Source organism: Habropoda laboriosa, unplaced genomic scaffold, assembly GCF_001263275.1.
Source record: "Habropoda laboriosa isolate 0110345459 unplaced genomic scaffold, ASM126327v1 scaffold561, whole genome shotgun sequence".
NCBI classification, from domain to species: domain Eukaryota; kingdom Metazoa; phylum Arthropoda; class Insecta; order Hymenoptera; family Apidae; genus Habropoda; species Habropoda laboriosa.
In genome coordinates this window covers 609,648-626,249 of record NW_017100686.1, presented here as the reverse complement: position 1 = coordinate 626,249, position 16,602 = coordinate 609,648, and the positions used below count along the sequence as shown (strand labels likewise).

The 16,602-nt window shown below is 35.4% G+C and overlaps 4 protein-coding genes across 6 annotated transcripts in view; 2 read left to right on the top strand and 2 right to left on the bottom strand.

The window, feature by feature from the left end:
* Positions 1-3,733: 3,733 nt before the first annotated feature.
* LOC108576879 (zinc finger protein 512B-like) lies at positions 3,734-5,491 on the bottom strand. Its single transcript, XM_017939942.1, has 4 exons — positions 5,477-5,491; positions 5,294-5,338; positions 4,675-4,933; positions 3,734-4,179 (listed from the first exon to the last, which is right to left on the bottom strand). The coding sequence occupies exons 1-4, from the start codon at positions 5,489-5,491 to the stop codon at positions 3,734-3,736; spliced, it is 765 nt and encodes a 254-aa protein (XP_017795431.1).
* Positions 5,492-8,625: 3,134 nt separating this feature from the next.
* On the top strand, positions 8,626-10,133 carry LOC108576884 (WAS/WASL-interacting protein family member 3-like). The gene is made up of 4 exons (XM_017939947.1): positions 8,626-8,640; positions 9,121-9,317; positions 9,438-9,660; positions 9,762-10,133. The coding sequence occupies exons 1-4, from the start codon at positions 8,626-8,628 to the stop codon at positions 10,131-10,133; spliced, it is 807 nt and encodes a 268-aa protein (XP_017795436.1).
* A 1,335-nt stretch (positions 10,134-11,468) lies between these two features.
* LOC108576881 (zinc finger protein ZFAT-like) lies at positions 11,469-13,291 on the top strand. Its single transcript, XM_017939944.1, has one exon. It carries the CDS (start codon positions 11,469-11,471, stop codon positions 13,104-13,106), a length of 1,638 nt encoding a protein of 545 aa, XP_017795433.1. The 3' UTR covers positions 13,107-13,291.
* A 1,411-nt stretch (positions 13,292-14,702) lies between these two features.
* Positions 14,703-16,602, bottom strand: part of LOC108576895 (histone-lysine N-methyltransferase setd3) — a 15,840-nt gene continuing 13,940 nt past the window's right edge. For 2 of the 3 annotated variants that reach the window (XM_017939962.1, XM_017939963.1), the window contains exons 5-8: positions 16,158-16,272; positions 15,923-16,075; positions 15,510-15,833; positions 15,264-15,389 (exon numbers count right to left, since the gene is read on the bottom strand). In XM_017939962.1, coding sequence (XP_017795451.1) covers positions 15,264-15,389; positions 15,510-15,833; positions 15,923-16,075; positions 16,158-16,272 — 718 coding nt within the window. Of the gene's footprint in view, positions 15,390-15,509; positions 15,834-15,922; positions 16,076-16,157; positions 16,273-16,602 lie in introns of all 3 variants that reach the window. The other variant, XM_017939964.1, reaches the window with a different exon arrangement.

The following is a 16,602-nucleotide window of genomic DNA, read 5'->3' as shown; positions in this document are numbered from 1 at the left end:
TAATTGGACTGTTGGTCGAAAAAATTGGAACTCGTGAAGAATGAAATTAAACAAATCTGAAATTTACGTGTATCTTTGTGGGGTATTGAGAGGGAAAATGATCAAGATTTGGTTAACGTAGGTCTTGTTTAATGAAAAGGTGATTTTTTCCTTAGAGTAGAAAAATATAGGTGATTTCCAGATTTGTGCAACCCTTATTTCTAGGCGTTGTAATTTTTGTTACAAGCAAAATTAGATTCTTTAGTTGTTATAGTAAAATCCTTTATTTGTTATATTACGACTTAAATTTATGTGTATCTTTGTGGGGTATTGAGAGGGAAAATGATCAAGATTTGGTTAACGTAGGTCTTGTTTAATGAAAAGGTGATTTTTTCCTTAGAGTAGAAAAATGTAGATGATTTCCAGATTTGTGCAACCCTTATTTCTAGGCGTTGTAATTTTTGTAACAAGTAAACTTAGATCCTTTAGTTGTTATACTAAAATTCCTTATTTGTTACATTAAAATCCCTTATTTATTATATTAAGGCTTACTGTGTATTACCAGTATGTAAAGGGGTAATTTTTAAATGCTTTTCCTTCTTAAAGGAAAAACCAGCATTTTTTCACTTACTGTGTTTTATCACCATACCCACGATACAGCTGTATATAACGATATTTCTGTACCCACTGCGTGCACAACAATTGTGTATTAAATACTTACTAACATTTCATATTAACTTTTTAGACAGAAATGAAATCCTTCCGGTGTACGATTAGAAATCAGTAAAAGCCGACTCTAACCGATTGCTTTATTTCGGTTCTTGTAAAATACGAACGTAAATTCAGCTAACAAGTTAAATATTTGTGCAATCCATGGTTCTAATCTAAATTTCGTATATACAAATTTGTCGATACACAGTTACGATTTAACACCGAGAAGTACGTACTTCCTGAAAGAAAAACTTCTACGTAGAACACTGTCAAACTACCGCGCTTTCTTTTATTCATGAAAATTGACTTCTTCGTTTCACACTTCAAAAAACGTGAGAAACGGTGAAAAAGCGAAGGGAAAAATTTCGTACATCACATACAAACTTCATCAGTTTCAACGTCGAATTCGTAGCTTCGAATTTCTCACCGGACTATACGGATTCCAGGTGTCAGAGATATAATTCTTTCTGTCGCGTCTGTTATGGATTTATTCCTCAGACACTACGCTGTTCTTTGGTGTCAAGTGTAGTGTCTATCGAGCGCGAAAGTGCAGAAGAATGTATTAAATATGAGCGTTCTATAGATATCTGTTACTGGAACACGTTCGAACTGCCAACTTTAACGTCATTATGATTCGGTTAAAGATCTTTGGTGTCAAGTGTAGTGTCTATCGAGCGCGAAAGTGCAGAAGAATGTATTAAATATGAGCATTCTATAGATATCTGTTACTGGAACACGTTCGAACTGCCAACTTTAACGTCATTATGATTCGGTTAAAGAAAAAAAATTGAACCTAACTGTAGTCATTCTCAAGTATTCATGCATCGCCGAGTACAAAACGGAATTCTCTGGAAAAACCTCACAAGGGAACATCCCCAAGTGGAAATCTCCGATATTGACGAAACTGTAGTATACGATGATACTTAAAAACATATTTGACACGTGTTTTTTTATATCGACAATCGTCCACACTGAAGGAGTGAAAATCGCTCTTAAATACTGGGGTAACAAATATATTAGTTTCAAACTTTTTTCAAATTTTTATTTTTCAGAATTCGTCGAATTACGCTATTCCTCTTTGAAAGTGACGTGGTGTAGGAATAATTATTACACTAAGGTTGCTTAACAAAAATATATTCATTTAAACCCGATAACGCTTGAGCTAATTTTAAAGTGTAGGCGACACGATGCACGTGGTAAGAATGTTCACGGCTAAAACCTCGTGCCTTTTTCGGGGCTCCCTTAAGTAGCCCCTTTTTCCTGTGGAAGTCCCAGGAAGTGGAGGCGCGGGCCTGCATTGCCAAGGCGGTACTCTTGTCCTCCAGGACGAAGAAACCCGCAGATGTTTGGAAAACGTCTCTCGACTCTTCGCCTCGAGGGCCAAGAGTCGCCAGGCCTAGGCCCCCCGTGGCGGTCGCCACACCTCTGTCTCTAATCATTTTTCGAGATATTAGACTAAATACAGTTACTATTTTCAAATTTGAAAATTTTCAACGATTTTCACACCTTCACCGTGGAAGATTGTCGATAGAGAAAAACACGCGTCGAATATTTCCTCGAGAAAGTTTCGTATCGTTAAACCGAAAGAATAAGGTATGAGAAACTTTTTGCTATTTTATTTCGTAAATTTTTGATAAAATGGCAGAAGTGCCTTTTCGTAATTTTTACACTGTTACGCTAGAATAGAATGTACAATATGCTTGAAATATATACCACCGGCCAAATTTTGGAATCACCTCCCACTTTTCATCGGTATTAAATCTGCTGCTAACTTTTTGTAGATTTGAAGTTTACCTCGATTCTACATTTATCAATTTATCTCATATCGATCGATTCGAACGATAAAAAATTCTCAAGGTCGCTGACTTTTTTTTCGAGATTTTTGTGTAAATTGCAATGCTCGGCGATTCCAAACTTTTGGCCGGTAGTGTATTTTAGCGAGTGGTTAAATATTTTGAACGTTGAATTTTTATGCTGCATTTATAATTCTGTGAGTGAAGAAGAACGAAAGTGTGTGGTTAAAATGCAACGTTTAAGTATAGAGGGGTGTCACGAAACAGAAAGTAACTTGTCGTTTACAATATTAAACTTGTGGACAAACATTGGAATGAACGTTTTAAAATGAACATCGAGTGGGAAAGTTGACCTTTAACAGTGACGCGATTGGTAATAACTATGTTTAACGTGGAAACACCTTAAGCGCGACTTTACACTAATCTATTTAAATTACACCTGTATCGACGATGTAGTACTATATCGAGGACACTCGATTGCACTTCATTCAAGTACATATTAATTCACGATATTGTACTTCGCGTTGAAAATAATCAACGTTTCCAAATTTTTCTTTCAGTTACGATAATTCTCGTTCAACCCCTTCTATCGCTACGTCAATTTTTCTTTCCAATTAAACGACATAGAAATGATGTTTTTCTCAAATTTCTATTGCTCGAAAATATGTGACTTTGTTGATTTTTGTGAACGTGAGAATGAGTCTATCGTCCTCGAAGAATGAATCGGTAGAAATGAGAACGAGAGGAAAGAGGAATACAACGAGATGGTATTTCAAGGTAATTATTAATTCTTTTCATAGATATTAAAAATTTTGCTAACACAAAGTATACACTTGGCAGTGTCAATTGTATAATCCTACTCTATCCATCGACAGTCGACTAGTTACAACGTATCCTTAAAACAGATTAGTATAAAAATATCTAAAAAAGTAAGTAACAAAGAAACACACTGTAACAAGACCTATCTGACTCAAGTAACCACCATAAACCTCTAAACATTACATCGTACCTGAAACCTTAAGAAAAATTTTGCTTCTGAAAGTACCAAATTTTTTCTCTTAATTCACTTCCTTAATCTCTTAAAATACTCTTCTAAATCTTCAAGTACCGTTCAAATTTACACTCTTCAAATCTTGCCAAATAACTCTTTCGTAGTACTAATTTAGAATTCTTCCAAACGTTCGCATACACCTGAATCAAATTCTGTTATTTCAGTTCAACATTGGCAAAATAACGGGCAAACGTCAGGCTTACTTGAACCAACCGTGGTGTTTGTGAGCGTGGACGGCAACTGGTACGGGATAAGGTTTAGGAACGTGATACGGGACTGCAACGTGGACAGGATATGGTCTGTCCACATGGACCACCCTTTCGAAATGAACGGGATAGGGTTTCGGTACTGGAACAGGAACAGGCACCGGACGATCGACCGGCACGTGAACGTGCTTTTCAATCGGTACCGGTACCGGTCTGTCGACGTGCACCACCTTCTCAACGTGGACCGGATACGGTTTCGGGACTGGAACCGCGAATGGTACTGGAACTGGTCGATCTACAGCTACAGGCACTGCCACGTGCTTGGTCACAGGAACTGCCACTGGAACCGGATGTGGAAGAACAGGCTGCGGCAGTGGTACTGCCACTGGAGGAGCAACAGGTTGCACTACTGGAACTGGAATTTGTTTTAATTGGTAAACTTCGATTTTGGTTAATCTGCATGTTCAAGTGAAATTGCATTATTCTTGGATCTATGTGAAATGAACAGTTGCAGGTTATAGTCTTCTAACTGGGAAAGAATTAAGGGGCGAATTGACTGAAATGCGATAATTCTATTTAACCCTTTAACTATCACGCACGTGTATTATAATGCAGCGCGAGTATTGAGTAACAGATGAAATGAGATTTATATAATTATATTGGAAATTTTCTGTATACAGGGAAGTAAGTTTTTAGGTAATTTTATTAATTTGATGAGTTCCTATTTACGTGATAGTATTATCGTTGAAATGAAACAAACACAATGAGGTGATAATGTAAGCTCTTAAATTTGCAGCGCTAATAAATTAAATTGGCGACCTAATTGGGAGTGTAACAACGAGTTTAAGGTGTCTAACTGTGGTATTAAGAAATGGGAGTGTGTGTCGATAACAATTCAGCAGTAAAAGACGTAGAATAAAGAGGATACACTCACCAACTGGGTGTGCTAGAGCTGCAGGTAGCGGAAGAGGCGGTGGTGCTGGTACAGCTTCAAAATGTCCTGCGTACTCAGGAACATGACCTTCGAAGACGGGTGCTGGTTCAAGTTGACTATGCAAATGTCCAGGAGGAGGCAGACCATACTCGAGATTCAAAAGGCCTCTTTTATCGTGTCTCTTCGACAAGACTGATTTACTTTTCTCATGTCTGTTTGCGGTGATTGCTGCACTGGCTGCCAGGAGTAGTGGCAGAATCTGTCAATCGGTATTCTTTAGTCGAACCACTTTCAAAGTGTCCTTTTCAAAATTTTTACTTTACTATTTTCATTAGGTTTGCAAATTGATCCGATGCCTTTCTTGCAAAATTGCCATAATTTTTCAGAGATGAAATTCGTCAGGAGGAAATGTCATCAAAAAGAATGGAAATCATTTGGAACGTTGAAATTGTGCTCGATTTTTTGCAAATAAACACAAGGCATCTTTTCACAATGGCAATCCAATTTTACAAATACGTCATTTCTTTCAAGATAATAAATTACGCGTTGATTAGAACAAAAATACAAAAATTACACTGTAACAAGTAAGACCGACACTTTATCGACGTCAAATCAACACTTCACTAAATAAAAGCCGAACAAAGGCCACGGAAATTCCTCGTTGCTTCGATTATTAATTCGTAAATTACAACTTGGACACTATTCAGAAGAAAAGTGGTAACTTCAAGTAACGCGACAAGTGCAAAGTAAATGATACAACGAAAGAAGAAGAAAAACGGTAAAAAGATGTTGGAAAGAATACCAAAATGAACTTCATGGTTGACTCGAAGGAGGCTCCTCGAAACCTAGCTGGCAGCTACGACGCCGTAGAAAAACTGCGTTTGCTCTCTATTGATGACCTCCATAAGTATTTATAGGGGATCTACTAGTGACACATTAGAGAAGGAAGAGGTATCGTCATTGTCTTGTCCGAACTGAATGAACTTTCGCTGCGACCAATCCTGTGCGATGGCCAAATAGCGTTCGTGCAACTGCTTTTCTTTCATACACCAAAACGATTCATCCATATTCATTCGGCGACACCGCCGCGTAAGACAAGTGAGAAACATCACACGATGCACTTACTTCCTCCTCGTGTTAAAACGTTCGTTACCATCGTGTCGATATCATTTTCGAGATCCAGTTCAGATAATCGAGTTACGACTAAGTGGGTGAAAATTGCCTACGTGAACGTTCAAATTAATTAGAGTACCGACTCGTGACACGATTCCACACTAGCCTGTATACGTTTACTAGGCTAGGCGACGTTATTTCTTACGCGATATTCTTTATTTGTATTTATCGAAAAATTAACGCGCTGGATTACATTTCGTGCTGTACATCTTTCAGCGGGTGAAAAATTGGACAGTATCAACTCTATGAGAAGTAACGTTGAAAATATTTCAATGGAGAAACCGAAGAAATTTTATAGTGACGGCATAATAGCTTCGCCCAAAAAAAAAAAAAATTGGTGTACGTTTGAAATCTTGATCTAAGCGGCACGAACTTATTGGACCGAACACTCTACTCTCCAAATTTTCTCTAATAATGTTTCTTTTTTTTTATGCTCCACTTTATTATTTGTTCCTATTTAGACAAATATTTACGAATAGTTGTATTATAAACGCTAGCATTTGTCTTGCGTTACATTTAACGGCAAGCACTGTAGGATGCATGGGATATCTACATGATATTTATAGGTTATTTATCGGGTTGTATAGTTGGTAAATTTAATAAGTCCAATGGGTGTTTTCGCTTTAGTTTTCTGGCTATTTCTTGTTTGTTGTGGATGGATTCGATCTTGTGTGATATGGAAAGTCGTATTATTTCTTCCTGCACTGAATGGGCGTTTAATGTTTTACGTTTCGGACGTACTGGGGTGTGTCCAAGATTGCACGAAGAATTCTTGATTGTAGGTAATAAGTAATAATGTTTGACGCGAAATTATCGAACGACTAATGTAAAGATGATTAATGAACACTTGCTCGTGTACAAGCTTATCGTCCAAATTCACCGGTATTAGGTATTTCGTCATTAGAGACATGGCTGCGATACACACGCACGAATGTGTTATGCGTTTACCAGCGCTCATAACGATGAATAATGAATGACTGGTAGTGACCAGCATTAGAAGTGGTTCGTTCGTACGTATTAGAAAATGAAAGTTAAGAAAGTTCGCGGATGCGGCCAACACGGAAACAAAATACCGGCCCTGGTGCAAGAAACGAATCAGCCGGTTTCGTTGATCTCGTTGGCCGAGTAAAGGCAGAACACCTTCGCCGTTACACAAACCCGAAGAATGCTACGCGTTCACCTACGGATTTCAACCGTGACACGAATTGCCTCCTCCTACCTAGATTCGAGGAATTTCTTTGCCCACTTCCTTCTCTACGGAAAGATATTACGTTTGATTACGAAACGAAGGTATAAGGATACTACGATTTTTTCTTAACCCTTTCGCTTAGAAGAACGTATATGTATATACTGTTTGTAAAAGTGATCACTCATTGACGAAGAGCGTGTATAGAGAGTAGGCCACGTAAAATAGACCAGCTAATTATCTTCTCTAAAATTTTTATACGTAATTTAAATGGTCTCAAAGCAAAATTTTTTCGTTTGGAATAAATGGGAAAAAGGAAGGAAGTTTCACATTTTATTTATAATTTTAAAGTCCAAGATTGTCACATTAATGTTTGCTATAACGTACAGTAGAAGAAACTATGCACATTCGTGTAATAAAACATAAATGACCGTGAAAGAAAATGTGTTACGCGACATTCTTACAACACGGTTCGAGAATTGAGGAAATTGCATCTAAGCTAGACTAAATTAATTCAGAGGACGATAGCACAGATGAAAATTCTGAAGTAGAAAATTTGCATTGTCAAAGAAAGCAGAATTTGCATTGTCAAAGAAAACAAAACATGGCAATGAAATTTTCAACATCGCAGCTTTCACTTTCGAATGTTTTCAATAGCATTTACAGCTGTTTTACTCCGTATAAACTCGTACAACGTCGACAATACTAGAAACTAGTTCCACCAACATATATTTTCTATCTTTTCTACGGCACAAATACTAAACACGACTGTTTCTAAAGTTTGAATATGCAAAAGTACTTACCATAAGTTGATAACACACAGTTATCTTATAGCATTTTTATTATCATAAAATTACTTAAAAATGCAAAGAGTTTAGTAGATAATAAAATTAGTTAGATTTAAGAACTTAATTGTTGAGTAAATTCAAACAAACTAAATTACGTTACGATCTTTAAGCTACAAACTGTATTTACGAAGAAAGTATGCGAAGACATCTTATTTTAAAGGTAACGAGATTCGAAATGAAACATAAGGTAAGATAATGATTCAAAATTTTTAAATGGTAAAGCGTATATTAAAAGCAGTCACTTGTAAAAATGAAATCTACCGATTACTGTACCAATGTAATCATTTTACGTTTTAAAAAAAATTTGATTGTCGAAGTTTCTAATCTCAACTACGACTCGTTCGAACACACGGGCCAATTTACCAACAAATTTACCAAAAAATTTACGAAAAAAAGTTAGAAACGAAACATAGATACGCATGTAAATAAATTAGAAAATCAAACAAAATCGTTCGTCGAGTTTTCCGTAACATTTCTTTAATTTAGACTAAAAATACAAGTGCATTACATAGGAATCCCCAATATGGTGTAAACACAAACCAGATTTGTTACAACTCTTGACCACTTTCTTCTCCGGAAAAACAAAACTCGCCAATCAACAAGGTCGAGTTCCTGATTCCATGAAACCCGGGAACTTGACCAGGACCATCTAGATCTATCGATCTATTTATCGCATCGGACAGTAAATATATAAAGCGACCGTTTTCACAATCTCACAAACAGTTTCTTCTCAACCAGACCACAATGACCATGATCTTGGTAAGAAGCAATAATTAAATCGCACTGTAAATTCCTTAAGAAGAAAAATCTTTCTCTTTTTTATTATTTACTTTCATTTTTATACTTTCTATAATATGTCGCTGATTAGTAAACTAACCAGAATTCCAACTCGTTTGTTCAATTGTCACTTTTTTGAGCAGTCGTTGTCCCAAGGAATTCGTAACGTTGTATAACAAATAGACGCGTTAAATTAATGGCAATAGCAAAGTATATCAAATTGCCATCGTTGGAGAATTTAATTAAAAATTGATATTGTCGAAAAAAGAAAAGGTTTAATTAAGAAGGGATCGTTTCTATGAAGATCATGTTGATCTATTTGTCCGGTATTTGACCAACAGAATACGAATTAAATTAAAATTCTTTAATAGTTTCTATTTTCATGTTACATATACATATCTCGAAAAATTTATGAATTTAATTTACTCGATCACGAAATTTTAATAATATATTAAATTTTAGCTGTTCCTGATACTTTTCTGCGAATACGCGTTAGCTGCAAAAACAGAAGAAACAAAACAAAGTAAACGGGGAATTTCTGATTCTGGTGAATGGATTGGAATACCAAATTCTCATGCGTACGGCCATGGGCAACCATGGCTACATGATCCCGTTTGGAAAGGACATAAGTTTCCACCTTTTGATTTAGCTCACAGCGGGTAATATAACCTATAAATCATTAGTAATGCAATTTACTTATATTAATACGATTTCAAGAACATTTTACTAGAAATTTCTAAAACAATGATTCTCATAATGTTTTTCTTTTCACTTAACAGATTACACGAGCATCTACCGTATGACAAAGTACCGGCTATTCCTCTGCCGATTGGAAGTACTGATTACTTGAAAACGATTCCAGTATACATAACCAAACACGTGGTCCTGGAGAGGCCTGTTCCAGTTCCAGAGCCAGTTTACATCGAAAAACCATATCACGTTCCTGTTCCAGTCGAGAAGGTCATCCATAAAACGATTCCAGTTCCCGTTCCAGTACCCGAGGTAACGAATTAACCTTAAAATCTTATTCGTCTTAAGAAAATTATTCCAAAGGGCTGCGTTTACATGTATACAATCAACTGAGCAATCTGTTCATCTCATAGCCAATTCCAGTGCCAGTAAAGCACCCAGTGCCTATACCAGTACAACAACCGTACCCAGTTCCGGTGAAACAAGTGTTTCCAGTACCGGTTCCGGTTCCAGTTCCGATTCCGGTCCATCCCCAGCTATTTGCCGGTCCAGCTGTTCCCTACGGCAGAGGTTATGGCGGCGGTCACTTTTATCCGCCGTTTCACGGCCCCCCGTTACACCCGCACTTCGTTCATGTATTTGGCCACGGTTTTGGCCACGGTTTTAGCAACGAATACGGTCACGGTCACGGTTACGGTCACCCACCTCCTGCTCCTCCACCACCTCCACCCTACGGTCATGACTACGGTCATGAACACGAGCACAAGAAACGGAGTAAAGATTGAAAGGAGGACCGTTCTCAAGGGAGGTTCCACAGCAGTACAGGAGATTCAAGTTCAACGTTTCAGTATTTTCAGTTAGGATAAGCGGTTGTTAGAATGCAGTTCATTGAAAGACTTCATTTTGCAGTGTTTGTTAGCTTGTAAGGTTAACGGAGAACTTGTAGTATGGTTATCTCGCAAAAAGAAATTCCAATTGTTATATTTTTTCATAACTGAATGACAGATAATGAGTAAAAGACAAATAATTTATGAGTGTAAAACTAACGAGTGTAAGCTATTAGACTTATAAATAGTCGAAGCGTAGAATTAGTTTCGTAACGACTGAAAAATAATGATTAAGGATTACAGTTACTTTTAGTGTTTCTAACACTGCTTTTACGATTTCTTCTTATACCTCATGTACACACACACACACACACACACACACACGTGTGTTTAATATACAAAATAATAATCTCATATATTAATTTAACTTTACAATGTTGTATGAAGACAGCTGCTACACATCCTAAGAGTATTTTAATTTCTCCTGCGTGTCTAATAAATCACTGAATTCCCCTATATTGTATATCTGTGTATGTACAGTTATATGTCCTGTCTTGTAAAAGTGTTTCTCAACTTTATATTCTGCGTGTGAAAAAGAATCGCGATATTTTATTCTGTTACTGGAGAAGAATTAATTATTCTGGGCTAACAACAACATATTTTTACGTTTAAAGAGATGTGTGAAATATTTTAAGTAAACCCTTTTATTTTAGACAAGTAACATAGAATACTGTAAAAGTTCTTAGTCAAAGAGTTGAGAGATACTTTTCATGTCACCAGCGGCAGGTCATCGGTTGGACGCGCATCGTAAGACGTCCTGTCAATTTTGTGTAATCAGAAAACAGCTGATCAAAGTTATTAAAGTGCAAATAGTATTGAAATCTTCGAGAATTATAAGTTTCGCGTAGAGTATCAAAGAATGGTCAGATTCTCGTTGTAACACATATTCTTTTGTATCCGTCTTCTAATAGATCTTTAAAGAATTCCACGCAAATACAAATCGATGTTTGCACCGTAAAAAGCATAGTAAGGAGAGGCCACGCTAAATGTCCACATGTGAGTACATTTTGTTTGCCCAGTCATAGGCAACTAGGGTTCAGTGATTTAGTTTAATTACCGTTTATTGACAACCGACTATGATAAACACAGAAGATCTGACGTGCAAAAAAAAAAACAAGGTTATGTTCCATCCTTAAGAGCTTTCCGTATAAACAGTTTCTAATCGCCGTAACGTTTTATCTTCTATGTTGTAGTGAACATTTGAACGAATTATACAACTTTCACAAGTGAGAGATGTTAACGCTGGTGGATTCGGAATGCAAAGATTTTTCAAAAAACATAATGGAAGATGAAACTAATGAAATGAGAAATGATAGAGATAATTATGAGAAAGAGAAATATCCTGCAATAGCAAGTGGAGAAATATTGAGAACTGTGCTTCTTTCTGCAGAGGATGACAATGATATTGATTCTGAAGATGATGATGTATCTTCTGAGCTTTTATCCATTGAAAATGATTCTGAAACCACTAATGAATCCACTGTCAGTGATTGGAATGATTTAAAAGTTGACTCACCTTTATCATATGTCACTTCTGTACCTAATAACAGAAAGTATATAATAATAACAACTCATTTGGAGTCAGATAATGCAATAATGACAAAGAAATTATCCAATGAACGTTCTTTAACTAGTAAGAAATCTATGTCGCGACATCATTCGAAACGACACAATAAAATGCTGTTGTTAAGAAAACTCTTACCCAAACATGAACCAATAGTTGAAATAAAAGAGGAAGAACATTCAATTATTTCTACTGACATAGATGAACGTGTGCCAACAATTGAAGAAGTAGACTACGAAGAATCTTCTGTGGATCAACAAAATATTCCAGATTCCAAAGATAATGTTGGCTGGTTACAAAATTTTAGACCTTTGCCATTATATTATACAGAAAGGGGTAAACCTTACCTTAAATGCCCAGCCTGTGGTGCAATGTTTTTTACTTCACATTCATTCCAAAAACACTTGTACTCTCATATGTATAAGGAAAATGATACTTTCGTATGTTCCTTTTGCAATTACACAAACACTGAACCTGGCATGTTATTTGCTCATTTATCTAAACATCAAGACCAATGCGAATTTTGTAATGAAAATTTAATGCGCAAAAATAATTTTGAAAAACACTGGGACATAAGAGTTTCAAACTTTACTATGAAGAGAGATCATAGAGGAAGATTTGTATGTACTTTTTGCAAATTAGTATTTGATCTGTTACCACAGTTAGAAAAGCATTGGTTTAAACATGCATGCAAGAGAGAAAGAACTTATCAATGTAAGGAATGTAGTGGATTGTATGAAAGCAGAGAAACACTAAATAATCATAAATGTATGAAGTGCCCTGTTTGTGGTAAAGTTTATGACAGTTTACATCGATTAAAAGCACATACAATGTGGACAAAGCATAATTTAAAATGTCCAATTTGTTCTTACGAATTTATTCTTGCTATGGATCATGAAAAGCATTTAGCGTTACATAGACAAACGTATCGTTTTATGAAAGATTATGAACACTGTTTGCAGGCAACAGATGGAAAGACATTCCAGTGCAATCTTTGTGACAAAATATTTTACGCCTTACCTTCGCTAGTTTTGCATCTTCAGGAAGATCATGACATTGAAAATGTTAAGAAGGAGGTATTAAAAGACGAATATAATGTAGAGCAAAAGGAAGAATCTGTCAGTGAAATAATACTTCGTGAACTAAAAAACGAATCCGCAAGTTATGCTAGTGGAAACGGTAATATAACATTAGCAAACGACAAAGTCGAATTACAGAACGTAATTTCACATCGAGTAGATGAAAATTATAAAACGGTAGAAGATCTGAAAGCTACAAATATCGCTAAAATTTACCCGCAACCATAAAATGCGTTGTTGCTATAAATCAGTAACACTGTTGCACATATTAAATACAATTAAATATGACTGGCAACAAACAATTGATAAATTATCGATAAGTACAATCGATCTTATCTGATCAAAAAGTTCTGAAATAAGCCACTACACATTACAGTTTCATCTCGCTTTCTCCCAAGAATAAATATATACAATCACCACGATTTTTTAGACATTTCGGATAATCTGACAAAAAAATTATAAACAAAAATTAGTCAGTATTCCATCGACAACAAATTGCAATAATTTAAATTGTCAAAACACTTTTTCTTCTATAAAAGAATCAAGATAATCGTCACTTTTTTAAATGGTACCATATAATTTTTTCTATCGATCTGATAGGTAGTTTTCTTCATCGATATAAATTCAACGATGTCAGATCTACTCTTTTCATTAAATTTCGATGCGTAGAAACAAGTAAACTTCGCGAAGCCACAGTTCAGCATCCCATAGTTCTTCCCATAGTATTATCCCATCCCAAAGTTCTTCAATAGCGTTTACAGGAATTTCATAAGACGTTAATTGTAAATAAAATTGCAATATTGGATAAAATTCTGTGCACAGATGAATCTAAAGTTATTAATAACGGTGCCATTAACTGACGGAACCTGCATTTCTGGACGACGAATAATCCATATTGGATTTACGAGTATAATTTTCAAATAAAAACAAGCGTTGATATTTAGCGTCGTATATTGGCGAAGAAAAACAACTTTATCTGATATCACTGAATTTGACACGATGCCACACCTACAATACCAGATAGAGAAAAAAAATGATGCTATTTGAAAAAGTGAAGGCAAGCCTGTTTCTTTATTGAAGAAAAAGTGTTCTGGTACTTTTTATTATTACAATTTGTGGCCGATTGAATGCTGACTAATTTTTGTTTATACCTTTTTTGTCAGATTATTGGAAGTGTCTAAAAAATCGTGGAGACCGTTACGGTGAACACCTTGTATACTTGTATATTTTTTTAGCAATCATGTAATATACAGAATAATCGTACTAACCTACTTGAGATACTGATATTGTCGTAAAGTGAATGATATTTTCAAAAATATACTTAAGTATCTCATATGATTCCTCCTTCCATTGCATGGAACTTTTTTGATCAGATAGTAAAGGTAATTTTCTAGCGGCTTGTCGAAGTAATGCAACCACATCGTACATTTTCTGTGTTTTGTATTAGAGGAAAATGTAATGTTAAGTTAACGTGATATTTGCATTTGGTTGTATCATGTTTGCTCCGATGTATTGAAAAAAGCAATCTTTATTATATGCAAATGAATTGATTTATATAATTTTATTTAAATACATCGATATATGTTTTATTTCTTTAAATATATAGTTACCATCCATATAAGCGTACTGCCTTCAGTTTCATCTTGAATATACAATCACATAAAATATTGGAGGTAAACATGATACGATACAACTTTAATGGTTGAGAAATATTTGGAACTCTCTGTTTTTCTTACTTTTATGCATACTGTTAGAATTCGATACAATTGTCAATAATTATCTTACGACGTATTAATCGTTTGTAAGTCTGATTTCGTAGGCCTGTGTAATACCGCACAATAGCTTACATAAAGAATTAGATCTCTTAACTATCTCCTTTGAAAAATAAATATTCATGAGTAGTTAACATTTCGTTTGTACATGTCCCTTTTTTTTTTTTTTTTTATCAAAGCTGAAATAAAGGTATTGTATCTATTAATTCTTGTGATCAGAGATTAGAACTCGATCGATACACGGTTCTAAATATAATGTCCATAGAGAGAACATCGATATTAATTAATTTAAAAAACAGCTTATGCTCTTAAGATATACATCTCTCGAAAACAAGAACGATGATATCTTAGAACACGCAATTACTTTGCATTGTATACTTGTTAATACACGTACATATATAGTCTGTTCAATGTTTTACACACTTTAATGTATTTTACACCATTGTCCCCTTTTTTTATCTGTCCTTCGCAAAATCGAACGATTTGCGTTTAATTCCCCGGCGTTTCGAAATCATAAACCATAAAGATTACTATTTAGTTGTAAGAAATTCTTTTAGAAGTAAAAATAAAAATTTGACTCTGATTGAGTAAAATTCACTTGTGTGAATGCTTGTTAAGCTTTGATCCACTGTTCCACGTATTCGAGCGCACCCTGAAGTATTCTCTTCTCCGTTACCCTCAGTTGAATGGCTAATTTCTTGATTTGCGGTAACGTTCTTTCCAACAGTTGCAGATCTTCCTATAAGACAAAGGAGAGAGAAAAAAACGCATTAAAACACGAGAATCGCTCATTTCACGCCGCTACAGCGTTTTTTTTTTTTTGTGTGTTTCTTAAACCGGTATCTTCTTTCACTTTCACCTTCAGAGTCGTCGGATAATTAGCTATTAACAGCTGCAGCCTAGTAAGCAGAAATTTTCTGACGTTCTCCTCTACAGCAGTCTCTAGCGCACAATCCACGTGTTTCAAATCGTTTACACGATCTGACCGGATCCAATGTGTCAGTTCCGGTTTACGCAAACTGAACACTCTCAGAAATGCCAACAATAAATCGGAAATAGGTTCTGTTCCGGGCTTCAAAAGGAATTCCCCTACAGACGGTAGATCCAATTTATTTAATAATTCTATGCGTTCCTTTTGAAGGGAATCCGCTTTACTAATTCCAAGTCGTAATTTAAATCCATCCTACAAAAGACAATGAAAAAATATAACATAATTGTCTCGGAAACAAATAAAATTAAAATATTCGTGGTAAATTAAGAAGAACAATATACCTGTTTGTTATCCATATAAACGAATCCTGAATGTACAAAGAAATCGGAATTCGTTCTGGGACCGTAACTAATAAATATTTGCTCTCCTTTCTTGAAGTCCCTCAGAGCATAGCATTCACAGGAGTTTGTAGTTGCATTGAAATCTGTGGTGATCTGTAATGAAAATAGCCGTATATAGAAACTGTTCATCCACTGCGAGTTCACTCTATTAAAACATCTATTCTAACAAACTCACTCTTCCGTTTTCGTGATTACACATGTCCCACATAGGGATTAAAGCATGGATCATACGTGAACCATCCTCACTCGGGATTAAATTTTGTCTCGTCATTACCGTAGAAACTGCCCAACTGAAACATTACGAATAGTTGCAAATTTTACCATTCAATTTTTTATACAGCAGTAAAATGTTTAAATGTGTGAATAGAAATATTATTCAACTGGACATGTTTCGTAATTTTTTAAACAAAGTTTTGATTAATTGAAAATGCATATGTTATTTTAAAATATTAAATTCAAGTTATATTTTCCATTTTGGGATTGTCATGACTCTTAAATATATTCGAAAACAGCAGCTGTATCAAGTAAGAACTTGACCCACAATTCCGGAAAAGGAAATAAAAGAAGATTCATTAGTGGTTCCCTCAACTTTCTCTCTCTCACTCTCTTTCACTCTCTTT

Bases quoted from the DNA above. Each gene is read 5' to 3' on its own strand.
- LOC108576881 (XM_017939944.1), top strand. From the start codon at position 11,469: ATGTTAACGCTGGTGGATTCGGAATGCAAAGATTTTTCAAAAAACATA.
- LOC108576879 (XM_017939942.1), bottom strand. The intron at 4,934-5,293 runs GTGTTGATTTGA...ACCGATTGACAG, and splicing joins TTCGGCTTTTATTTAGTGAA to ATTCTGCCACTACTCCTGGC. The intron at 4,180-4,674 runs GTGAGTGTATCC...CCAAAATCGAAG, and splicing joins AGCTCTAGCACACCCAGTTG to TTTACCAATTAAAACAAATT.
- LOC108576884 (XM_017939947.1), top strand. The intron at 9,318-9,437 runs GTAATATAACCT...TTCACTTAACAG, and splicing joins TTTGATTTAGCTCACAGCGG to ATTACACGAGCATCTACCGT. The intron at 9,661-9,761 runs GTAACGAATTAA...TTCATCTCATAG, and splicing joins TTCCCGTTCCAGTACCCGAG to CCAATTCCAGTGCCAGTAAA.